General features: G+C 33.5%; 1 protein-coding gene across 1 annotated transcript; it reads left to right on the top strand.

Annotated features, from left to right (window-relative positions):
• Nucleotides 1–1,083: 1,083 nt before the first annotated feature.
• Nucleotides 1,084–18,316, top strand: LOC146160324 (uncharacterized). Its single transcript, XM_083384273.1, has 8 exons — nucleotides 1,084–1,221; nucleotides 5,159–5,263; nucleotides 9,005–9,085; nucleotides 11,453–11,718; nucleotides 13,983–14,074; nucleotides 15,101–15,248; nucleotides 15,360–15,461; nucleotides 16,696–18,316. The coding sequence occupies exons 1-8, from the start codon at nucleotides 1,131–1,133 to the stop codon at nucleotides 16,795–16,797; spliced, it is 987 nt and encodes a 328-aa protein (XP_083240399.1). The 5' UTR covers nucleotides 1,084–1,130; the 3' UTR covers nucleotides 16,798–18,316.
• The last annotated feature ends 8,992 nt before the right edge of the window (nucleotides 18,317–27,308 follow it).

The following is a 27,308-nucleotide window of genomic DNA, read 5'->3' as shown; positions in this document are numbered from 1 at the left end:
ACATAAAGCTAACCACGTTAGCCGAACGTCAAACGTCCATTGATGTGCGGAAAAAAACGCCAGGTGTCGCAACTTGCATAATAAATACCCCGTGTGCAAATTTATTGAAATGGTCTTTGAAGTTTCAAAAAATTTAACCAGCATTACTGCGACCTGTTGAATTTAAATCTTCACAACTGATTTTCCCTACTGTACTGTACCTACAAAAACACTTTTAACCTAGTTAATATGTCAACATTATTTTAATGAAAAAACAAACCCAATAAACTAAATTTAGTTTAACCATGCAAACCTTAGATTTTAAGTATGCAGTGCAAAACTTACCACAACTTAACCTTTTTGTGAAATTAAGGTGTGCAATTTAATAATTCAGGTACACACACAAACAGTTTTTATTTTAAATCGGGCTGTGAACCTGCCACAGAATGCATACTGGCACAGGTTCCAATCCAAATAGCTATATTATAAATGACTTTTAAAATTACAAATGGCCTTCTTATATGTCCAATATTTCACTATAAACATTTCTCATTCTTATTTGACTTCTAAACTCAACTTAATCAAGTATCATTTAATTTTTAAAAACAATTTGGAGACATTCAATAGACTGTTGTTCCACATTGTAAACTTTAGATACTGTTCAGGGGAGATTTTTATGTTGCTTGAAATTGCCCCACTGTTGACAAAGTTATTTTTAAAATTGCATAGCAGTAAATCAAGTACTAATGATAACCGCAAGCACGGTCTAATTTTTGCGCATTTGGTTTGACTTTAGGTGTATTTTACACTGATTTTCCATGAAATCTTCGGCTATGGCACGGCTAATAGCATAACAGAGTGGTGGATTTATTCTCCAGGCAGGCCAAACACACCGGCCTGGTTGTTGTTCATCTCAAACCACTTAATGTATTAATTGCAAGTTGCATTACTACATTTTGTACTTCAGGGTTTTCTGGTTTCATGATTTTTAGCATCCTTGTGGCTCTGTTGCTCATAACTTTAAGAATTAATCTGCGATATATAACTATTGGTCTAGAATTGTAATATAATAATCTAACTGGTATGCATTTTGTTTTTATTCAAGTCTACAGTCATTTTTGTTATAAATTCATTTTAATTGTGGCCTAGCTATGTCTGTCTATGCTAGAAATGTAACTACAAATGATGATGACCGACCTCGTTCATTTCGGAGAACAAGAGGATCAAGATCAAAAGAAACTGGTAAAGTATAAGTAAACTTGAGTTAACATTTCTCATTAGGATGTTTAAAGTATATATAGGTGCTAAAACGGGTTGTGCAGAGTGTTTGTTTTGCCTTTAAATTTAACCAAGTTTCACATGCATCTGGTGTGCTAAATCCACTTCCATAAAAACTATATGCCATAAGTAGGGATGTTCAAAGTATAAAATAAAATTATTTGATTTGAATCCAAATGGGATTCAATATCCAATTCTTCTGTTTATTTCAGGTAATTGGGACCAGTATAATTAGTTTTACCGCTGATAGTTGCATTAAGGCCTGTATCTGCGGCGACACATTTATAACCTTGTAGTGCAGTGTCAGCGTTTTTTTAGTCGACCAATTACTACGTGCCTCGCTCGATAACCTTTAACAAATTTAATGTCAATAAAGCTTTATTGGGTAAGGGACTATCGTGTAATGCCAGGTGTAGAGTTTGCAATTTTGTTAACTGAGCCTAAGCTGCAAAAGTAACATTCCCTCGTAAAATGAGCTGACCTTGGACAAAATGCGCGAAAGGGCTACTTAATGTCAACTTTAGGCCAATATTCAGCAAGATTATGCACAGTGTAATTGCCAAGTATTGGGTATAACAATAGTAACGTTGGATTCTTTGCAGTATATTCCTTGACTGCGTAACAGATAAGGATGCTCAAAGTAGAATCCCAGGGTATTCTAGAATACTAGGTTTCGAATCTAGAATAACGAATCCAGAATAGCGAATCCTAGTATATTTTTATTAAATTATTTTAATTATTTAACCTCGATTTTGTTTGGAGAAGAGATTAATCTTAATCTACCCTACAGGGCCCACAATCACAGCAATAAATCACCCAAACAATTTGCTAACATGTGTGCAGTTATGTAAACTGTAATATCTCAACTGTCCAGGTTGTTGCCAAAACTTATATTTTTGCCAATTGTAAGTACAATGCAACACTGCACACAGAAGTCTTAAGCAATTCGGTCCTTTTTTTTCAAGAATTGTTGGGTCTTAGGGCTGAGCGTAATAAAGACTCTTTGTCCCGTTTAAAAAAAAAACGTTTACCAGCAAACAATCAAAGACGTCATTGCTGCATTGGCAAATAGTTATGAGGTTCATCGTTTAACTTAAACGTTCTTAATTTTTATATGTTTCACCCAGTCGTTGGCGCCTTTAGAAGAGTTCATTGGAATTGCGATGTATCCAGTGATAATAATTCTACTTTTTTGTATTTATTTAATTGTTTATATTAGGAAAAAAAGAGCAATTGCTGCAGTTTTTGGTAACAATAAGTTTGAATGCAAATGTCTTATAATAATATTTGTAAGCAGTGTTTTTTTTTTGATGTTTTGAGGGGCCGAAACAGTCCAGTGAACACTACGATATTTTGGAATATCGTGTACCTACAGCTGAGAATTAGCAATTAGTCTACGTAAGTATGTTGTTGCGATCTCTTAAATTTCACAGCGGTCAACCAAGCCAAAGCTTAAAAAATAACAGTCTGTAAATATTTTATATCGCAATTATGTTAAGATATGAATCGAAACCATTGCGGACGCCCTTGGAAATTCAAACGACCTACGTCGCGCAGCACAGAACCTCTGGTGCATATAGTTGTTAACTTTTCGAATGAATGGTTTAGTTGTAAATTTACATTTATTTTGTCATTTGTTGTTCAACCAGTAACTATAGTGTTAGGCGAAATGTGGCGTTTTGTTTGTGGAGCGAAGCAACCTGTGACGAAACGTCCTTAGAGCACAGAAAAACCAGAATACGAAAAAAAAGAGAGCGCAAGCATTTTTAGAAAAATGGAGAATAGCCAGGCCGTGGCTACTAAATTGTCAGTGTTATTTTTTTCACTAGAGATTGTAAAAAATATTTTGTAAACTGCTTTATGGGACATTAATTTGTTCATCCATACATGGAAATAAACGACCAGACTTATAAAAACTAATGTTTATGTATAGAAACTGTTAAGACAGGTTAACGATAACCCAAAATATGACCGCGCTTGGACAGAAATTTGCAGACGGCCTGCCAACAAATTTGGGGAGTGTTATTTCTTCCGGTTGAGTGCTGATTGATGGCCGCTTGCCCATCTAGGAACAACCCTGGACACTCAATTATTTTTATACGTTTGCGCAAGTCTACAACAAAAATTGACCAAACACATTGTATGGGGTAAAAACTGCTACACATTTAATAATTATTTCAATGAACAATCGAAACAGTCTTGAGGAATAGGAAATAGTTATTTTGCTGAGCATTTGGTTTGGTCAATAATATTTCTTAGGAGAGATTTTGAAATCACATAACAAAAGCTCACTAAACAATAATGATTTATAAAGTCCGATTAAAATGGATTAAAACCTACCCACAACATGCCAAGAGTAGTCTCTACCTCAGTGGTTCCCAACCTGGGGGACGCAAGGAATTGTCTGTGGGGTCGCATGTAGTATTTAATAGAGAAAAACTTGCTTTGAATTCTTATGACTTGCTACTGACAGCAAATCACTGTCATTTGAAAAATGTTATATGTGGAAAACTTATAAATCTTTCCACCATGACCTACATTTGTTTTGACACTATTTTTTTATTTGTTTTGATACTAAAAATGAGCTTTAAAACTTGCCTTTGTACACCTAAGACTATACGTTTTAAATGAAGTTTTACCAGTTCAAATCATTAGAATGGCACATTTTGATTCCAATACCCTAGGATTTAAATCCTTAGGTTTTGAACATCTTATGTTATAGCAAAAATAGGTACAAGCCTAATATAAAGGTTACAAATTATGCATGATAGATTTGTTGTCTGATGCACCCTGGGCGAATCCAAAAAATCAAAAAGGGGGTCTCAAATTTTCAACTTAGGGAATTTCCCTATTTTCTGTCTAACGTTAATGCATAATGACGTCACAAAATAGTGACGGGTATGACATCATAAATAGTGATTGTAATGAAATCGTTAAAAAATAATCCGACACATGCAATTTACGTCAGATGCAAAGCAAACACATGCGTCAAAACCACTTAGTTTGCCATTGCTAACTTCAGGCGAAAAACCAAACCAAGACAGTGAAATATTTGTGATTGATTTTGGTAGAATCATCTTTAGACTATCAGCAGCACTGTTTTCTAAGTTCAATGTACGGGACCACACTAAATTGCAAGCATGTCTTTCGCCACCTGCAATACTAAACGAAGATCTTTTTCCCGGTTGTTATTATACCACGATTAGCATCTGCGCCAAGCAATGTGCCAAGTCAGATAAGATACAAGCCGGCGTTAAGAGAATATAATTTGTCAGTTTCACACTAAACATACGGTCTTAAGATATGCTTATACAGAATAATTTTGCGATTACTATCATTACATAAACAGACGACTTTAAACAGTCAAGTTAGACCATCTTTTAGGAGAATCTGCTTCGCTTAAAAAAATGCTGTTGTTACACCAACATCGGATATTAACGAAGACAGCTAACAGCAAGAAACATTAAGCCTAACTAGACATTTTTAGCGAGATAAAAAAGGAAGAAGGCTTGACTTGCGTTGTCATTTGTCGAATACACCCTTGCTTATCAGCCAACCTGAACAAATAACGATTAGGAAACGCGATAGAGAAAAACTAACGAAATGCGATAGAGAAAAACTATCTATTGTTTATGGTCGACCAAATAAAAGACAAAACACGGCGTATTGCGTTTGATTTTGGTTTCGCATTAGCTTGAGACCCATGACCCAGTTGCATTAAAAACATTGCCGCTTTTCGGACGGTGAACCCTAAAAAAATGAACAATAACAATAATATCACTTACAAAAGGGGGGTCCAACCCCCCTTCCTGGATATGCCACTGGATGCACAGAATACCCTGTAAGTGAACAAATGACATGACCACTTCCAATTTCTTTATGATTCTTTATTAACTTTTAGATTCTGATCTCAATCTGAACTCTAGCAGCAATCTTGTTGTGGAAAATGACAATGAAGCATTTGCAAAAGTCAGTTTAGAGACTGAAAAACCAAGAAAATTATCAGGTAAATTATTTTTGCGATTCAAAGTGCCAAACTATGGGTATTTTGTTGATGTAATCACCTTATATATTATCATAGATATATTTCTTTATTATTTAGGGGTAAAATTCTAATGAAATCTTGCTAAAATGGTACCAAATAATATATATTAAAATGTTTATTGGTATTATAGCAGCAAAGTACAATGTATTACTTGCTTAAAAGGCGCTCGCCAGATGGGTGAGCAGGTTAAAATCAGCATGTGTTCAGAGCAAGTTGCACTGATTATTTATTAATCTTAATTATAAACAATTTTAATCCTGTGCAGTCCCTTGTTTTACTGTTTGCTCCTGAACAAGTAAACTTAATAATAGAATGTCACTTACAGAAAGCAGCTGGATTGAATTGTGTCCATAAAGGCAATTCTAATGTACTTGGTTCTTGCGAAAAAAATTTAAATTGAGAAAGTAAATGTTATAAATTTGGGGTTTATCTCAGTGCCAGGAAGTGGCAAAAACACTTTTATTGCAGTTGCTTTAAGTGAAAGTTCTAGGTTAATATTCTTAATTTAATCGGTTGATAAAAACAATTTTATGTTTACTGGCCAATTCAGTGTAAGATTTTTAATTCTGAAAAAACTGATACTTTATACTTTGACAACTTATTCTTCATCAATCATAATTTGTACTGAATCTTTTAGTACAAGTGGCTACCTCACATTAGCTTATTGTGCAATACTGTTGTTATCCAAAAATGGGCCATAAGTGACTGTGTTGCATTTGAATGGTTGCAACAGATGTTCATCATGGACATCACTTTGTTTTAGAAGTAAACTAGCAAGGTGAAACATTTCAGACAGCACTGAAGTATCTCTGTTGCTATTTTGATTCTATTATGGCAATTGAGATAGAGTGAACAAATTAAGATTATTAAAGCCCATTAAAGTAGGTAATAAATAGGGCGATTATTTTTTTACCTATAAAATAATAAATTTTGACTTGAAAATTTAAAATTTTGACATATATTTTTTTGACAAATTTTTGACCTATTAGAATTACATTGAACTAAACATCATATTTTTGTTTGAGTACATACTGTGTTAGTGTTTTGGCTTCGCCAACCACACATTTTAAATGTTTTAAACTACCAGTCGAACACAAATAAGTTATTTTTTGAATTTATGCAAAACTCATGAAAAAAGTTTATATTTTTGTCATTTCAAAAAGACAAACAAACAAGATGCTGGTTATTAGGAAAATGTTGTGTAAACAATTTACGGGCATTTTTATCGAATTTGATTTGAAATAAAAATTTTGACTTTTTTTTACAAGTCAAAAAATAATCGCCCTAGTAATAAATATGAATAAAGCTATATTTTAAACATTGTTACCTACTTCTATATGAGCTTTAGTATTGCACTATGTTTACCAAAAGCCTCCAGCCTTCATGCTCCAAAGTAAACAAATTACAAGTACCAGAGAGCCTCAAAATTATTTCAATGCAAAATCGGTAAATAATGTAAGTTCAGCACTAATAAGAGAATTGTGATATAATAAAACGGTAATAATTAACACAATAATAATAATAATGATAACGGTTATGACAAACTAACACACACAATATTTATCAATATCAGTCTTTTGTTTGATTTGGTATCTCTGAAGTCTTAGCAATAAAATTGCGTTGGCTTGCCGTTATAACTCGGAATCTATGTCTAGTGTTACGTCATAAACGAAATGCTGGCCTAAATAGAAAAATAAATAGAGAGAAACGTTCATAACGGTACTCTTGGTAGCCTTTACATCTTTTTTGGAATTTTACGATTCGACTAGAAGAGCCACAAAAAACATGCCGTCGAGCCGCATGTGGCTCACAAGCCGCAGTTTGCCCACCCGTGGTATAGTGTGTATTATTAGATGGGGTAGCTTATTTGGGGTTAGATTATAGAAAATACAAGTACCAGAGAAAAAATTATTTCGATACAAAAAAAGTAAATAATTAATGCAAGTTTAACAATAATAACAGAATTGTAATATAACACACTGGTAATTTACACAAATAATAAGAACGGTATTAATAGCAAAATAACATGCGCAATATTTATCAATATCAGCCTTTTGTTTGATTTGCTGATCTTTGAAAATTTAGCACTATGTTGTTAAAGCTGTGCGAATTAATTCTCCACGTGTTCATTTGTTTAGGTGTTTTGATTTTATAAACTTCATTACAGAGAATAAAGATGCACAGCCAGGTGCGTATCCAGAAATCCATAAGGGGGGCAAATTTTTAACTTGGGTAATTCCCCTATTTTTTCGGTGCACGTAAAAAGTCATAAAACGTTGATTTGTAATGACATCATCAATAGGAAAAAACTAAATAGAAGTCACTAATAAACGTAGCAAAAGCGAACTTGTGCGTCGTCGACACTCCTGCCAGGGGCCAGCTGCGAAAGTGCTAAGAGTGCAATTGCGAAAAACAACCAAGACTGTGAAATATGTGTGAATGATTTCAGTAGAATCATTTTTCGCCAATCAACAGCGCAGTTACCCAAGTTCCTTGTACAGGACTAAAATTGCTAAATTAGAAGCATGTCGACCAAACAAGACAAGAAAGACAGCGTTTTGCGTTTGATTTTGGTTTTGCATTAGCTTAAGATGCGTGACCCAGTTACATGAAAAACATTGCCGCTTCGGATAATGAGCTACCCTGACAAAAATAAAAAACATATTCACACTTACAAAGAGGGGTGGGGTCCAGACACACAAATCTAAACCTATTCGATGCTTATTAAGTAGGTCATGTGTAACCATCAACTTTGGCTTGCTTGTTTATGCGCTCATGTCAGGAACTAAGTATTTTTGCACAACCTTATTCACAAGATCTTCAATGTGTAGCAATAAATAGGCTTTAAGGTTGTATTGGTCGATTGTGGTAATCAACCAACATTCTTCTTTTCTATCCATGTGAAACGACTAACACTTGGTCTCTCTGCTCCTCCTTGCTGTATTGGCGAGATTGGTAGGTTAAAGGTTTGAATTCTGGACTAAGAAACTTAACCAAGAAAGGTGGCCACAATTTTGCAGCAGCAACAGCACCCTCTTCTTGTTTAGGACAGTTGCTTTAGCTGTCTAGCTTTCACCCAAGCACCCAAGCAACCAAACAGTTATTAACCAGAATGTGAAGACACTAATGAGCCTCCGGCTTAACTGAGAGTTACAACATAATGAATCTAAACATCTAAACCTCTGTTCAGTACATTAAGATTTTTATTAGACAACACTATTTAAATGCAATATTTTTTAAGCTTTGTTTGATTTATTAATAGAAAACAAACGTTTTGTCATAAACACGACTCGTTCAGTTGTGCAAATATCACATGAATACAATTTAAACCTGTTTCTTCTACTGTTATAGCTTGATTATATATATATTTTTATCATTTTTTTCTTTATGAAATATTGCACCCTTGCAACCCCCAGTATGGAAACCACTACCAACAATTTGAATTGATTTAAAAGAGAATATAAGATATAGTGATTTAAACTGTGCCATTCAAGCAATGTAATGCTACAGTATAGTTATATAAATCACTATGGTTATTTTAAAGGACTGATTATTTTACAGTTTTTTGGGGCAAAAAAATGGATTACTTTACTTTTTTTATATTTAAATTTTATAATTAAAATATTTTTATATTTTAATTGTAAATAAAATTTTTGTCTTTAAATGCCTTAAAATGTGCCTTTCTTTGATTTGATATATTAGGAAGTCGAAGTCCGGCACCACGTCGAAAATCAGCTTTGATTGAGACCATGACTGCCAACTTTGAACGCAAGAACAGCAATGGTAAAGCATGTTCTAATTGAAATTTTTGTGTCAATTTTATATACATGTTTCATATTTTGCATAATAATATGTTTTAATATAAGCTGTGTAGCCTTTAGTGCCCAGCATTAAAACGCCCTGGAATTGCTGCAAGTTATGCCCGCAAATGGGTTGTCAAATCCACTTTTGATAAAATCAAAATAAACTTTACACATTATGCACAAGTATTCAGAGTTCACAAAAAAGTGTGCAAAGCTTTTCGGGAAGATACCATATGCAAACGTTTAAAGTTGTTCTTACCAGATATACAAAGGGGCAATACTGATATTCAAAGGGAAGAATTGAAATTACAAAATGTTTGTGGTAATAGGTCCAGCTTAATCTTATAAATCCGTTTGTCAAGCCATAAACTGAGCCTAGAATAGCAGAATTGTCAACCTGGCTCTCTTAAATGTGTAAACCATTGTTACAACCTAACTGTGTTAATTAATTAAAAGCTTATTAATAACCCTAATTACGTGGTAAGGTTGAACAGTAAGTTCTAAGTTGTGTGGTCAGAACTAAATTGCCAATCAAAGGTATATTTAATAAGAATGTTCTAGCACAGTGATTTTTAACTTTTTTTCTACTGCTCCCCCCTTTATATTAAACAATAATACTAAAATAAATTTGGCATTTGTCGATTACATGTCAATCAGACAGCATGAAAGTGAACTCTGTGTGGGGCTAATCGCGAAAAAAGTGTTTATTTCGTTTGTATTGGCTTAACTTTATTTGGAAGACACACAAAAGTTGTTTGTGCTCGATTTCGTGGTTTACATCGAGCTGATTTTGACAGACATGTTGTGAAAAAATTGAACATTGCGTTAAATGTGTTTTAAAAGGTGTGATGACACATAATGCAAAGGCTATATACTGCAAATAAAATAACAAATTGGTGCAAAAAAAGTCTTGAGTTCCCCCCAATTAGTAATGTGCAAAAAAAGTATTTCATAGTTTGCACGAGGCGCAAAATTTTTTCTTAATTTTGTTGTTAAGATTGGCAAAACACAGTTTGTGCAGAGGGTGGCATGGCGCACAACTTAGATCCCCATTAAGCATATCATACTGTTTTGACTAAACACAGCCTCAATCGCCATAATAAGTAGAAAATATTGTCCCAAAATAAGAAAAACTATATTAAAACATAAGTAGCTCCAAAGTTCTGAAATCGCAAATTTATGAATCGTTTTTCTTCAGTTTTTCAAAAACATGTGTAATCTTTTTCAAACATGTGTAATTTTGATCTAAAGCATAAAACAGCATGAAGCATTGTGATGTAAACAATTGATGTAATTTGCAGAAGTTTTGATTGCATGATTTTGCTTCTGCGAAAAAAAATATTGGTCACAGTCTCAATGTCAAAACGCATTAAACTATATCGCAAAGATGGTCATAATAAATTGATTATATATATTCATTATTCAGTGTAAAAAGTGAAAACTCTTTGCTACTGTTAAGATTTAAACTTTTTTTTTAATTTTTTACAATTAGTGAATTTTTACTTGGTTTTAATGTTTATGATTTTTATCTTGTTCAAATTAGGATATTAATTTCTTAAAGTTGAATCCTAAATGGATTCGTATCCAATTTTGTCATTTATATCGGCTAATTGGAACTGATATAATTTATACAATTTACCATGGATGGTTGCGCCTAATTGTACATATGCAAGTGAAAAGTTTAGGTAAACATCTGTTGCTGTGGTGACACATGCACATAGTGCTTGCTTTAAATGTAGCCATGTAGTGCAACGTCAACGTTTTGTCTGGTAACCTATTACTTAGCTTTAACCTGAACCGCTATGAAGGTGAAATAGCTCATGTGGCATATTTTCCATGAGCCCTATGAGTGGATTGCTGAATATCCATCTTATTATAGTTACGTAAGTGGGTGAAAGGTTCAATTTTTTGATCGGAGTCGGACTCTGGTTGATTTTAACCGACTTTGCAGCCCTGGTTGCCAGTGCAAAACCAAACATAGAAAATTTTTTCTTTGGCATGCGCGTTGTTAATATTTTGACATTATACATAAACTAGCGCACTGCCTATGAATGGTTGACGACTCCTTTTTTGTAGTTATGCATTACATTTTACACTAATGCTTCAAATGTAGATTTGTTTAAAATGGTAAACATTTGGAAGATTATATTTTTACAATATATGTCATTATGTTAGCAAAGTGTTATGAGTTTAATTGCTTTCAATATGAAGTATAGAAAGAAAAAAAACTAATTAAGTAAATATAATATATAGTGGGATTCAATATTCTACATTCAAAACCTAATATTCTAATATCCCTGGGATTCTACTTGAAACATCCCTAATTATGAGTTTCATTTAATTACAGAAAAAGTTGTGGCAAGTGGTAAACTTCTTTGTAATGGTGATAAACCCTCTCCATACTCTCCCTCTACACCTTCAAGCAACCCCAAGTCAGACACTGAAGAAAGTCCAACTACCACTCAGAAGAAGAATGGGCCCAGTGCAAGACGAGGAAAGCAACAGCGTGAAAAACGGATGCTTCGTCAGAAAAGGAGAAGCACTGGTGTGGTGAACCTTAAAGACGTTGAAAATAATGATGAGAATGAAAATAAAGTTGAACAAGTTGATAAGGTAACTAGCAACCAACTGTGTAGTGAGCTAATTGTGTTCTCTTTTATCCAATATTTATAATATTTTATTCTCATATGTTTGTTTAACATTAAACAATGGCTATTTCAAATGATGGAGTTTTGCAGTTTTATGCCTAATTATATTAAAAAGGTACAAAACTATATTAAAAGTAGAAGAATGTTGTTACATGAGCGCCAATCAACATAGATTTTTAGTTGTTCTTCTAAATTGATCTGTTTAGCAGCCAAATAATGTGTTTTGTAAAATAGAAAAGTTTTTTTGTTAGCCGTGGGCAACCTCTCGAAATTGACCTTGCTAAATATTTCAAAAAACTATTATTCTACAATACTTCGGGATTTTACTTTGAACATCCTGAAGTATTCTCAAATAATAGTTTCCAAATCTAGAATAAAGAACTCTGAATATTGAATCCTAGTATATATATATAATTAATTCTTTATTTGATATTTTTTTGGTGGAATATTTATAAATATATATAGCCTTTAGTGAAAAAACACCAATTAATCACTTTTTCTAACATATCTATATAGTAATTGAAAAATTAAATTACAAATGACCTACAAACTGCCGTTTAAAGCATTTGTTTAAATTGTGATGCATAACTACACAAAAAACAATACAAAAACATAAAACATGCTATATAGCCTTTAGTGAAAAAACACAAATTAATCACTTTTTCTAACATATCTATATAGTAATTGAAAAATTAAATTACAAATGACCTACAAACTGCCATTTAAAGCATTTGTTTAAATGGTGATGCATAACTACACAAAAAACAACACAAAAACATAACATGCTATAAAACAGGGTGTTGCCCAAACTTAATTTTTTGCCCATATATTAAGTGAAAATGCAACAGAATATACTTTTCCCAAATTCAGTTTGGTTTAAAAGATTTGTTTTTGTGGTTTAGTTTTATGTTACTACAAATTGGATCTGATAATATACCTGTCAAATAATATGCTGCAACGGATGCAAAGTTACTACTGCCAGTAATGTGTTACTATTACATGATAATTATGCTATGGGTAACCGTGCTTAATATTGGCCTCAAATTGACCTTAAGTAACCCCGCAACATGGTGAAGGTTAACGCAAAGTAATTCCTCGAAAAAACGCTGATGCTGCACTACATGGCTAGATATTTAAAGCAAGCACTATAAATGTGTCGCCTAAGCGATAGATATTTTTCTGAATTTACTACTATGTACAATGAGGCACAACCTTAAGCAGTAATATATTAAATGATATTGGTTGCAATTACCCAATATAAACAGCGCAATTAGATACAAATCCAGTTTGGATTTCAATCTAAGGATCCGATATTCTACTTTGAACATCCCTACTTGCGACGCACTAGGCAATACGAGTTTTACTAATTTTCTCTAACATTTTTACACTAAAGTGAAATCATTTATGTTATAAGGTCAGTGCGCTTAAATTAGGGGGTACATGATACTACATAATCATTTTTTAAAGAAATGTTGTTTTCCTAACTAAAAACTGATTCCTATTTCTATAGTTACCTTTAGATTCAAATTCTAAGGTTTCGATATTATGCTTTGAACTTCCGTACAGACAACCATTTATTGCATCTTTAAAACATTTTTTATTTAAGTAGAGCATAAATAAAAAATGGTTAAATTTAAAATATTACAATATTTAAATTATAGGTTTCCACTTTTGAAGTGCAGTATAAATCAAAACTGATTTTAATCTACAGACTGGTTAAAAAAATATCAATTCAATATCTTATACTTTTATGATTGTGAATTTGAACCCTAAAAAATTAGTAAAACTTTAAATGCTTGGCTTAGCCTTACTGAGTGAGAGTGACTAAACATTAGGGTTGTTCAAAAAAACACTTTTTTGTCAAATTTCAGTGGGGACCCTCTGGAATTTGAATTTTCAAATTGATGTAGCACGGTCAATACTGAACCAAACATGCTCAGATTTGGTTTTTGGGGTTTTAGATGCAACCTAACAATTCCAGGGGGTCCCCAATGAAATTTGACAAAATAGTGTTTTTTTTTTAACAACCGTACTAAACATGCACATAATTTACATCTCTTTTGTATCATGTTTGGAAAACATTTTATTATAAAATGCAATCAATAAAAAAAGTCCTACAACAATGTTGAAATTATGCACTATAGCTAGGGTGTTGTCAGGTATATATATACTGTATACAATCTTATAATAAATTTATACAATGGTAGATCTTACACTTTTATTTTTCAGCCAAATGACAGCAATAATGTTGATGGCGAAACGGATTTAAACACACTTAACAATGAACTGTCTCCTGTGCAAGGATTTTGCTCAGTTTCAAGGTAAGATATATGCAACCGTTTTGGTGGTGTTTTTTGTGTAAAATATATTTTAGAAAAAATTGTTTGCAAAAAAAAATTGTTGCAATTGAGAACAGTAAGCCCCTTTATATGAGCAAATTAAATGAGCTAGCATACTTTGTTAGCACACCAAAAACTAATGTGCAAGACTGTCACTTCGCCTCAATGATTTTTATAGTGATAGAGTTGGTTAACAATAAACGGGTTAAGCAAGTTGCATTTCTTTGGTTCGTGGTGCGCTACCATATGTTGTTATAAGTTGGTTTATTTGGTAATCGGTATATCTAATACAATCATCTGTAGATGTAGTTTAAGCAGTATTTTACAATATACATGTTTGTAATAGGTGTAAGAACACATTAGTCTATGAGTGTTGTTAAAGTTATTGACAGAAAAATGTTAAATAGGTTGCTCTTTAATTAGGGTAGCAGTAACAATTCTTAGCAGTATGATAACTTGAATTAGTTTGTTTTATGAATAGAACTTGGTGGAATGTAATTTAACAAGATGAAAAATGTTTGTAGAGCATAATGGAATTTCTTGTATGAAACCTATTTGTTAAACACAGCACTAAAAACATGTACCCAAATCATTACTTGCAATATCTAAAAAACTATTATGTAGCAAGATAGCCATCGCTAAGTGTCTGTTTTTATTTCTATTTATTTCCAGAATTAGACTAGCTTTTCCGGGTATTATTCACTAGCTGCTTGTTATTATAGTGTACTGTTTTGTTTTTTAATTGTATTCAATTCTGTTTTTTAATTATATTGCTTAACCCTTAACATGCCTTGTTGCACACTTAATGTGCTGTTCCAATCTCGTTTATTGTAATGTTATAGTTAACCACTCCGCAAAAATATGAGCAAGGGTGACTCAAACTATATTAATTTCTGTGGTGCCGCAAGTAAAAAAAGGTTTCGAAACACTGAAAAAATTTTGGCAACATTTAAAGAAAATAAAACAGTCTCAATGTGCTACGTCAACTTATTTTTCCTTTGTACTCAGAATGGTTGTTAAAAGTGAAACAAGATCATCGAATGAAATTACAGATGTAAATGGATCAACTTATAACCAGGTTTCAACAACAGCAACAGCAGCTGTAGTGGTTCCTCATATTAACTCATCCAGAAAGCACAATTCACGCTTTAAAGATGTAATCAAATGATATTTTTAGTTTTGGCTATAGTAATTAATTACAATATCTTTTTGATTGTTTATTAATTTGTTTTAATATATTTATGCCATCAAACTAAATGTTTTATAGATGTCACATCGGAATTCAGGATCAGAAGAATTAAAACAAAAACTTGCTTCTGCTGAGATCGCCATTTCAAAATTACATGCAGAACTTAAAAGCATGGATAATGTAAGCAATTTTTTACTTGTAAAATCAACTTATTAAGACATGAGATTTTGTTTGAAAGTTTTGTAACCACATAAGTTTGCCTGAACTATGGGTTCTGATTTTGCGGCACAAAAAAGTCTGTTTTTTAAGGGCGCTGAATTATTTGTGTAAAAGTATTGAGAAAGTATCTCTTGAAAAGTGAAAACTATTTCCTTTCAAACAAAATTATTTACCAAATTTTTCAATGGCTTAATGTATAGAATTGTATACCAAAAACTGATTTTGATATACTAGATACTTTTTGTGTTTACACATTGGGTCAGCCAACCTTGCTACCAAGCGGTAACGTCACACCTTTATCAACAATATTCTACTGTAGGATTCAGGAAGGTTAACCTGTAAAAGTTGGCTGTCTAGCTTGCGGATTTTAGTTCCTCAAAACAGGTACTATACCCTGACAACTAGGGGCGTAATAAGACATCCAATAGGGGCATCCGGGATTTTCAACTTGTGGAATTTCCCATTCTCTGTTTGACAGTAATGCCGTCATTAAATGAGAGAAAGACCCTGATAGAAACAGCCAATTAACATCCAGCGAAATCAAGCTCTAAAATGTAAAAGTAAAATATTTTTCAACCGTGTATAGTGGATGTAAATTGCTAAATATGAACTTTATTTTTAGCCACCTAAAAGGGTGAAATACTGGCTGTAGGGACCCTAGCCGGACTCTTGGACTCGGGTTCATTTTGTTGGGGCGGAGTCGGATAAGGGTTGTTTTTAATCCGACTTCACAGCCCTGGTGACAATTGAACATGCAACTAAAATGCAATATTGTGTATTTTGTCTGTAATTGTTTGAAGTACTCTTCTAACGCTCTACACTCCACTAAGCACGTCACCCGTACAAGGGAATTCCCCATTTAGTTCTACTTTTGTTTGTCTGGAATAAATTATTGTCTTCAACTATTTAGAGTAAGCGGGGTCGCTCATAGTAAACCGTTTTCCTGCTCTCGTTAATCTCTTGCGAGCAAACAACCTGGCCAACTGGCGAACAATCTCAATAAACATATATTTTAGATATAATATATATATAGGGCTATATATAGATCCGTGTCTAGTGAACAAAAGTAACATCGGTGTGCCTCCGCTGAACAGCAAACTTTGGTCAATAAAGGCCTAAAGTCACCTCCTTCCCGAGTTGAGAATCTAATTATTATGGGTTGTACATTTAAAATTATTTTTGGTTTGTTTTTAAGGAACTGCGATCTTTGGAAGAAGAGAATCATAAACTACGACAAGAAAACAAGATGCTTGAGGATGAAAACATGACCATGATCCGACTCATACGAAAGTCTTGATTCTGGCACTTTAAATAATCTAAATGTTCAATCAGTAACCCCTCCTTTAAAAACATTTAATAAGCGTTTAAAGTTTAATAAGTGTTCGAAGTTAAAAACATTAAATAATGGTTTGAAGTTGCCCTTTTTCTTGTGCTGTGTCTTGGTGCTTTGTTCGAAAACAGAAAATCTAATTTGATTTTCAGCTCCATCATATATTACCACAGGTAAATTCGTTCAGATAATTTCCAAAAAGCGATTTTTTTCGTATCTGTGATACCTTCTTTCAGTAATTTGTCCGTCCCTGTACCGCGACGGTAATTACAACAAATGTCACACAGAGAAAATGTAGTGCAAACTTTTGTATAAATAAGATATAGTTTTTATGCCATGATGGGTTTCAAATTATTTGCTGTTATATTGTTGTCTAATTTTTCTGTTTATCATTTCCGCGATTTTAGTTGTCACACTTAATAGTTTTATATTTTTGATCTCATTTTGGTGCTTAAATGTGCCGTACAGGCATTTTGTTATAACGTATTGTTATAGTATTCTAAATCGTTATGGTAACAAATGGTGCCTTTTTAGACATAGTTTTAGCCTCACAGATATCACTGCCTACACCTGATAACATGTTTGTAGCTTGTTACGCTTTATTTGTCGTGTTTTATTTTTTATTCGCTTTATGTTTACTAACATAAGGTGTTAAAAGGACCGATAGCATTTGTCTAACTTTTTTTAACACATATTGTGTTGAACTGTTGTGGCGTATATTGTTTGTTCTCCTAAATTGATTGGTGCTACACGTAAAGAGCGCTTTGTCCTACTTCGGTAAATATAGTATTACATCATTTATGTTAATTAATAAGGCAATATAAAATTGTTTGGGCAAAACTTGAAACGTTAGTTAAGTAAACTAACTAAGTGTACAATTTTAGTTAAAGTTTGCTAAAATATTTGCTTTGGACTAAGAATAGCATTATGAAACAACAGTGTAAGATAATAACTTTAGTTTTAGACTTTCATTGAGCGATGACATGTTGGCCCCTATATTTTCCCCTATGGACGAATGGACATTAAATGGTTAGTGATGATTTGTCTTTGATCGGCTAATTGTGTTATACTTGCCATATATTCAAACCATAGGCATTACACAGTTACATGACGACATGTTGTGATTTTCTTTATTGCCAATGTCACCAATTATTTTTACACTTTTTTCTGCAATTGTTTTGCTACTATCAGTGCTACTTTATTTTTTTTTTATTTTGGTACAATATTAGCTATTTTCATTGTGTTTACTAACCTGCTACTTATTTGTGCCTTCAAGTATTATTGTCTTTATTTTTCCGCCCTGTTTATCTTGCACTATTTTTTACAAGTTGCTGTATTGTATTATCTTTCATTCGAAAAAATTTTTTGGTGCAAATGAGTTATACTGTATAACAAAATCAAGCGCTTATAAAGATACCACATTACCATAGTTTTTACTGTAACAACTTTGTGCTTTTAATGATTTCGGTGTGTACTTAAAACACAAAGCTACAAAATCGCTTGAAGTTTTTTTTTTGAGGAACACTTAACCTGTTTGTTTGTCAATATGATATCGTCACCAAACGGGATTTAGTTTGTCATTAGTGATAGGTAGGGCAATTCTTATTTGACCAGCAAATTATTATTTTGTCACAAAAAGGCAAAATTTTGTCAAAATCTACAAGTAAGGTCAAAATTATTTCAAAATTTACAGGTTAGGTCAAAATTTGTCAAAATTATTTTAAGTGAAAATCGTTTTACAGATTGCACAAAAATCGTTCACAAAAATAACAAAAACTGTAGTAAGCGTTTGGAAATTGTCCTTCAGTTTAAAATATAATCAAATTTAGTTTTGAATTACATCCAACACAGGAGTGAAAGTAGAATAATTCTGTCATCGGTGGGATGAAATATAGACACCGAAACGCGTGAAAATTTCCAGAGGTAACAAAACGTCACTTGTAAAACTTGGTTATCGTTCGATGTAGTGCATTTGAAAATCTTAGTTCAAATACATTTGAAGATGGCGGAATGGCCTTAGTTAAGGCTTGGTAAAAAATAACGGTAATAATAATTTTACCGGAACGCTTTTCAGGCAGCAAATCATTTACCAAAACTCCGTTCCGGCTTACTTCCTTCACTGAACCAAAACATTTTTACTGTACCGTATTATCTTCACTAGTACGTCATAGTATACGTGAGCCGGCAGAATTACCCAGGCATGCCTGGTTTATGGCACAAGGTTAAACTCGAACTTGTTTTTTGCTTCAGGTTGTTGCATATCTCTGATTTGGAATAATGTATTGGACAGTATTTGTTGTTTCTTTTTGTGATGATTTGCAATTATCACATTTCGATAATAATGCTAGGTGCAACTTTTTTACCTTGTTAAGCAAACTGTTTGTTCAACAATTTATTAAAATAACCACCTAGTTTTTCGTTGGCATTATTATAGTTGTTTGTTATTTTGATATACTGATTTGTGTGTCCACCGAATGCTAAAAAAATATTAAAACCAAGTGTCGGACGAAGCCAGGTTACTAATACAATTTAGGTACTTAAAACCATAAGTTTTGGTTGGATCAATGTATTCCTAATCGGTCACCATGTTTTCAAAAAAAAATTGACCTAAACAAGTAAAATTTTGACCTGTTTCGTCAACCACTCGTTTTAGAAATTTTATTGACTACCGGTACCGGTCGAACACAAATCAGTTTATTTTTTGGGGTTTAGGCAAAACTCATGAAAATGCTTATAGTTGATATTTTTGTAATTTAATAAAACAAACAACGTTATAAAAATGCCAAGAAAAACAAGACGCTAAATATTTTAGAAAAGGTGTGCAAACGATTAAAACACACGGTAAAAGTAATTGCATAAAATTAACAAAGACCTATTTATCGAAATAGGATAATTGCAAATCACATGCGAAAAAAGACGGCAAATAGCCTACTGTTCAATACATTTGTCCAAATCAAAGATAAACAACTACCGTAGTGCAAAAACATAGTTCAATAAGCCAGCGGTTCTCAACCAGTGGGCCATAAGAACATTTGAGGTTGGCCACAGACCAATTTAAAAAGCTAGATTTAGTTTCATTTGTGTTATTATATTTAATTTTACAGGAATAATGGCTTGGGGAGGAATTAAAAAGGAATGTAAATTTATTGTTCAGCCAAAAGTATCTCACTAATGCACGGTTGAATAAATAATCTTTTTTGAAAGATGTTCTGCTGTGTTTTGTTCTAAAACCTATTTTAAAGCTCTTTCTTTCATAAAAATTCTGTTGGGCCACAAAAATGTTTTGCAACGTAAATGGGCAACGAAAGAAAAAAGGTTGAGAACCACTGGCTCAAGCTGAACCTAGTCCTAATGGGACAAGCTATAGGCCTATATAGCCATATGTTGTTAATTCTGCAAACTCGCGCATAGGCTACCGTGTATTGCTCGAATGAAGATATAACACAGTTAAATATTACTTCAAAGGGACCGGTCCGCGGACCTGCGGTTTATGCCGACCACTGATCTAAACGACAAATTAAAAAAGCTGACTATATATAGTTGTTTTTTTAAGTGGAAACGATTTATGTCCATAAGGGCTATTTTGACTTGAAATAATTTTCACCTAACGTGAAGATTGTTGACTTGTTTTAGTCAAAAAATAATCGCCCCAGTAATCGATAGAAGAATATTACTCAAAGTTCATAAAATTATACCTGAATTATTGAATAAGGTCAAAATAGGCTACCGGTACCTGATTTGATTTTAGGAGATATAGCCTACATTTTTCACGTTAATTCGACCTATCAATAATTTAAAAAAAATGCAAGTAACGCACCTCCGGAAATTTTGTATTTGTATAAATGTAGGTTACGCATTTCCCATACTTTTGCAGCCTTGCCCATCTTTCGATTAAGATTACTGCAGATTCGGTGTATTGCGTGGATCTCGGAGTAGGCCTAGCCTATATAAGTTTTGAGTAAACGTTAAAAGTATGTACCATTTCGAAAAAGGTTGACAAGCACTGGCCTATAGACATCGCAAATTATCGCATTAAATGTGGCAGTTTAATTAGTAACCAATCTTCAGTTCCAAACGAGATTTAATTACGTTGAACGCAGTACCGGTGCGCAGGCGCGGATTTAGGATTTTAGTTTGGGAAGGGCCATGAATTTTTTTTATGATATGACGTGACCATTTTTTTTCAGATATGACGTCATAATTCAGGTAAAAATAAGGTTAGCCTCTACAGTTGGCCGGTTTCCTAGTGTGACCCTGTATGAAGAATATTGCTGAAGTCGCTACCATGTCTATTGTCTACACATCTTGCTTTTTCCCGAAAAGGCGAGAGCAACCTCACATGCCCCCCGAAAAAGGGCCTAGGCCACGTCATAATAAAACCATAGCGTTGTCTGCTGCGGTCGGCAGTGCTTCTTTCATGACACTTCTCTCAATTTTTAAGTTACTGTAATTGTTTTTCGCCAAATAAGGTTGCTATAATGAGCAAAACTCTATGCAGAAAATTCCTAACATTTAATCCTAACATTGGATAGGTTATTAAAATCCTTACACAGGAGTCGGCAACCTTTTTGTAGTGGCAGGCCAAAACCAAACTAACTCAGTATAAGGTCTCTGCGGGCCGCACAACATATGTTAACTGAGATTTTGTGTTATGACAACATTGAAACAATTGTGAATCAGGTGGGCCTCGGATATTTTTTGCACTTTAAAAACGTTTTTATAATTACTTTTTTTACAAAGGAAATCAGTAAAGAATCAGTAAAGTCTTGGCGCAAAGCGCTAAACAAAGCGTTTACTTGGTTTGAAATTCAAGTCCACACGTCGTCATCCATACTACTATTAAAAAAGTGTAATAAAACTACGTTGAGGAAACGCAATAATTTTAATAGTTAATCTATTTTAGTGTTCGTTAACTATTGGGGGCACTCCTGGCGAGCGAAGCGAGCGCGATTTTTTTGGTATACTGGTATTTCTTTTAAATTTCTTACGAGTTGTTGTAAAAAAAAATTGGTTAAAAAATATTTGTCCATTATTTTTTAATACGTTTTTCGTTTGTCCGCGACGCACTTATTGGCAGTCTTCCACGGCGCACCGGTAAAGAAGCGCTGATCTAGTTCAAAAAGAGCATCAGCATGTAAACACTCTGGATGTAGATAGAAGGTTCAAAAAAGTAATTCAAATGGACTCTTGTCTAATTTGTCAAAGAGGCGACGGGCCGGATGAATTATATTGGCGGGCTGGTTCTGATACAGATTTGCATTAACACCAAAAAGCTTTCAATTTTACTTGGATTCAAGTTCGTTTATTATATAGTCGAGGTCAGCGTACGGCCACATATGCCGTCGTTGCAAATTCTATAAAACGCCGCTTTGCGCGAGTTCGCGAAACGAATTTTACAATTTTTTTTTTGAAATATTCACTCTATGGCGCCATGAGCCCATACATCACACTACAAAGCTTAAATATGTCCCACTACCTAAGTAAGCGCGAAAATAAGCTGCTTTAAAGTTAAACAAAAAAAAAAAAAAAAAAATCCTTCAAAGACATAAGCAAGCAAATAAATTTAAAATTTGAGGAGATTGAAATATAAAGTGAATTATTTTGGAGTAAAATCCGGTAGGTGTCGCAACGTGAGTAGTGGTGAATCTCCCTGTTACCCTGAATAATAATAAAGATTCAAGAAGAATACCTAAGCCACATAGGTCGAGTAAATGATATTATCTTAATAAAGGCGTTTCGAATACGCAATTGTATAATCATAAGTTACTGTGGTTGAAATACATTCAAAGATTAATCAAATAAAAGTTTGTATCGAAACGTTAAACCAGAAGGGTAACACTAATTTACGGAATGATGAATGGTCGGAATGGTCGGAACGCTTACAGTATTATTATTAAATATAATAACACTTGACCCACCTTCACCCAAACGCTAACCCCCACCCTAACCCAAATGTTGTGCGTTGGTAATAATAAAATTACTGAGCGTTCCGACCATTCCGACCATTCATCATTCCGTAAATTAGTATTACCCAACCAGAAGACGTTTTGCGAGAAGTCTGAAACTTTTTGGAAAGGGTATGCATAAGCTTTATCGCGTCTCAAGTTAGTGTTGGGCAAAACAGGTGACAAAGCTGGTCTAGAATCCGGCGCTCTTTCACTATTGTACGTGAAAAGTTATGCAAAAAAAAAAAATAATAATAATACCGCATACCACAACGCATATTTTTTGGGTTAGGGTGCGGGTTAGCGTTTGGGTGAGGGTGGGTCAAGTAATATTATGTTTATTAATAATAATAACTTGACCCACCCTCAACCAAACGCTAACCCTAACCCAAACAATATGCGTTGTGGTATGCAGCATTTAAAGAAAAAAATTTTTTTATTAATTTTTACGTACAATAGTGAAAGAGCGCCTAGAATCCTACCACAGCTTTGAAGCATTTATTAAAGCAACGGACTATATTTAGGTTAGTGTTTGGATGAAGCGTGAAGACGGGTCAATTAATATTATTTAATAATATTGCCTTTGAACCTACCCAAACGTTAACCTTTTTATGGCCTCACTCCCACTTTGATTGTAGTTAAGTCAATGGGTGGATATAATCTTTGTTTCAATGATTCTCAAAGTCCTGCTCTTGTTTATTGCCTGGTTTGTGTGATTGGAAACTATGATTTTGCACAGGGGAGACGATTTTGCAGTTTGAAATTTCACGGCTGTAATAACATTTGCGCGGCTGTAATACCATTATTTGTCAAATTTACATGGCTAAAAATGGAGTACTATACTAAAAACCGTTAGCCCAATGTAAGTTTAAGCAATTTTTCGCGGCTGACGACATTTAACATGAAATAAGGGGCTATGACCGAGGCCCAGCGGGAAACTGCGGGGGATTTATCTTTAATTTATAGAATGAAAAAAGGAATGAAATGGTTTAGAACCATTAAAGTCGGACTCAGTTTATATTTTGGAAAGGAGTTGGAGTCGAGACTCGGTTATTTTAACCTCCGCAGCCCTGCTTTAAAGTACGCTGCATGTAGAAAAGCATGGTATGAGGCGTAATGTGACATAAAACTTAAAAAATAATGTTTTTCAATGTATTACAGTAAAGATCTTTATTAACGCAAGGGTCATTCCATCTTTAATTTAAAGTTTTTCAAAATTTGTCCACCCATGTTCTTAGATCTTCTTTATATTTTAAACAATTAAAGACCTCAAAGAAAAAAATAAGATTGCAACAAATTTGAGCATTCTGTGATGAGCGGTTCCGAAGATATGACGTTTTGAAATACTTGACCACTAGGTGGAAATATGTCGTTTTTGCTTCCGCTTGAGTGCTCTTATCTCTCTGGAGGCTTTATTTTGCAGCAGAAGCCTGTAGTAAAATGCTATTCCCCAATTTATTGGGGTGCTGGTTTCAACAATGATGCTTAAAACACTATGTGGTTATTTCTTCTATATGAAAATTGCATTTGAAGTTTTATGACTTCCGTGGACTTTTCCGAAGGTCTCTGCAGTTTTTTTTTCAATTTTCATTTTTGCAAAACAATCTATAAACAACATAGTATTTGGACTTTCTCAAGTGGTACTTGGTATTTTACAATTAATAATTGGTTATTAAGTTTACAATTTAAGCCTCTCATGATAAAATAAAAAGTGATAAACTTGAAAATGTATTAATCTGCTGCCTTTTGCAACCTCTCATACAACTATTGTACAGACATAACTACAAAAACACATACTATGTGTAGATCTGTTGCATTTCAGCTTTTGAATTTACACAGTATGTCATGGAATATATAGCAAATATCATCATATCAAGGCCAATAAAATAAAAGAGATAAATAGTGAACCTAATAAAATCTGAATACCTCTTGCTACAAGTCAGCTATTATTCAGGTGGATGTTCCCAGCAATTAAAAAAATTATAAAACTTCATGAATCTATGCAGTCGCTCAGTGGACTTGACATCAAAGTGGAATATATCTTCTTAGCTACAAATAGGGATGCTCAAAGTAGAATATCGAATCCTTGGATTGGAATCCAGATGGAATTTGAATCCAATTCTGCCATTTATTTCGGGTAATTGGAACCGATATAATTTAATATTTTACCGCCGATTGTTGCGCATAATTTGTGCGTGTGGTAAGTTGGCCTGTCGCTGCGGCGACCAATTTATAGTGCTTGCTTTAAATGTAACCTCGTAGTGCAGTGTCAGCGTTTTTTCGGGCGACCAATTACCGCGTCTCGCGATAACGTTCGTCTAATAATTAAGTGTCAATCAAGCGTTATTGGGCGAGCGACTAACGTGTAATGTCTGGTGTGGAGTTCGCAATTTCCCTAAATGCGTTAAGTTGCAAAAGTAACATAGCGTTGCAAAACGTGCTGGCCGTCCACAAAATGCGCTATGGGGTTACTTAAGGTCAACTTTAGGCCAATATTCAGGGAAGTTATGCAGTTATGCACAACGTAATTGTCAAGAATTCTTTATGTCAATAATAACTTTGTATTCTTTGCAGTACATCATTTGACTGCATAACAGATCATGTTAGTCAAAAAAGAAGCAATACGACTTAACAATGCTATAGTGGCACAATTTTTATGGCTTGTCTAACTTTGACAAAGTAAATTAATGGGTTCCGTGACATGTCAATATGACACTCTATGTTGGATAGGTATGATTTCAAGTGGATGAGACTGAAATAGGTGCTTGTATAGTAACAGTTAATATCTTGAATTTAAGATAATTATATTTAGAAATAGCTGGATAGTTTACAGCTGTGGTTCCCAAACTGTGGTACGCGTACCACCGGTGGTATGCAAGAGTCTTTCAGGTGGTACGCGACTAACTTTAGCATACGTATAAATTTACGAAAACTTTCAACTTTTAAAACTTTAAGATTGGGTAATTTGCAATGTTTTGAGTTGAATTTGAGGTTTCACACGTTTATGACGTAACACTTATCTTGTTCAAGATAATAAAACGCTTTTTGTTAGCTTATTTAATATGTATGATCTGATAGCAGCAGTGTAGTATTGTCGTGTGTATTGACCAGTTGGTGGAGAAAAAACAACTACATACATCGCATTTAAACTGTCTGCTGTGTTTTGTTTAATTCATGGCTTTTATGTCTTCCTGGAATGACGTTTGTTAAACCTCAATACAGCTATACGCTCATTTTCTTATCTATATGCCAAAATAGTTAGTAGTTTGAGATATTCTAGTCAGGTGTAGGCTTAACTTAGGTGGTACATGAACACTGTACAAAAGCTCAAAATGGTAACCAAGAAAAAAAAGATTGGGAATCACTGGTTTACAGGAAATCTAGAAGTAATTAATCAACATATTTGTACAAAATATAAATATTATTAGGCATATTGCCAGATAAAGTTGCTTAAAGGGTCTTGATTGATGCCTTAGACCAGTGGTTCTCAACCTTATAAGTGTCGTGGCTACCTTCCATTAGCACAGTGGTTCTCAACCTTTTTTCTTTTGTGGCTCACTTACCTTGCAAAAAAATTCTGTTACCCAATACATTTTTATGAAAGAAAAAACTGTAAAGTAGGTTTAGAACAAAACACAGCAAAACATATTTTAAAACACATTATTTATTCAACCGTGCATTAGTGAGATACTTGCGGCTGAACAATAAACTTACTTTCCTTTGCAATTCCTCCAAAACATCTCTGGACATAAGGCAAACCAAAACAAAATGGTTTAACTGGCTAAAAATTGAAATATGACATGCCTGTTGCCCCCTGGGGCTTCTTCAGTTTTTTTTATTAGCTTTGACACAATGGTATTTGCTATAATCAATTTTATGACATACTATGTAAATTAAAACCTCACAAGTAACAGGCAGTGGTATGACCTACATACTATCATCAAACATAGTTAACAAAATGTCTGCGAAGTTTCATACTTTTTCTCTTATTACTTGTATGTATTTGTTTATCTTGAACTTTATACAATATGTTAAATAGAAATATTTCAGCCAATGTGTTATTGTATGTCTGTACAATAGTTGTATGTAAAGTTGCACTAGTCAGCGTATTAACACATTTTAAGTTTGGTCACTTTTTATTGTATTATAAAGTGCTCAAATTTGAAACTTAATAACCAATTACTAATTGTAAAATACCAAGAACCACTTTAGAAAATCCAAATACTATGTTGTCTAAAGATTACTTTACTAACATAAAAATTAAAAAAAACTGTAGAGAGCTTCGGAAAAGTCTTCAGAAGTAAAACTTCAAATGCACTTTTCATATAGAAGGAATAACCACATAGTGTTTTAAGCATCATTTTTGAAAAAAACGACCCTATAAAGAAAATCTAAGAACATGGGTCCGGCCTTTTAAATTAGGCATGGAATGACCGCAAGTATGATCTATTTTTTGTGTCCACCACCCAAAGCATTTCTTCTAATCTAGGTGTAATATTTGTGTCTTTTATAATTTAGCTTATAAAGTTTTAT

Source organism: Ascidiella aspersa, chromosome 3, assembly GCF_963924565.1.
Source record: "Ascidiella aspersa chromosome 3, kaAscAspe10.2, whole genome shotgun sequence".
NCBI classification, from domain to species: Eukaryota; Metazoa; Chordata; class Ascidiacea; order Phlebobranchia; family Ascidiidae; genus Ascidiella; species Ascidiella aspersa.
This window is presented reverse-complemented; position numbering and strand designations above follow the sequence as displayed.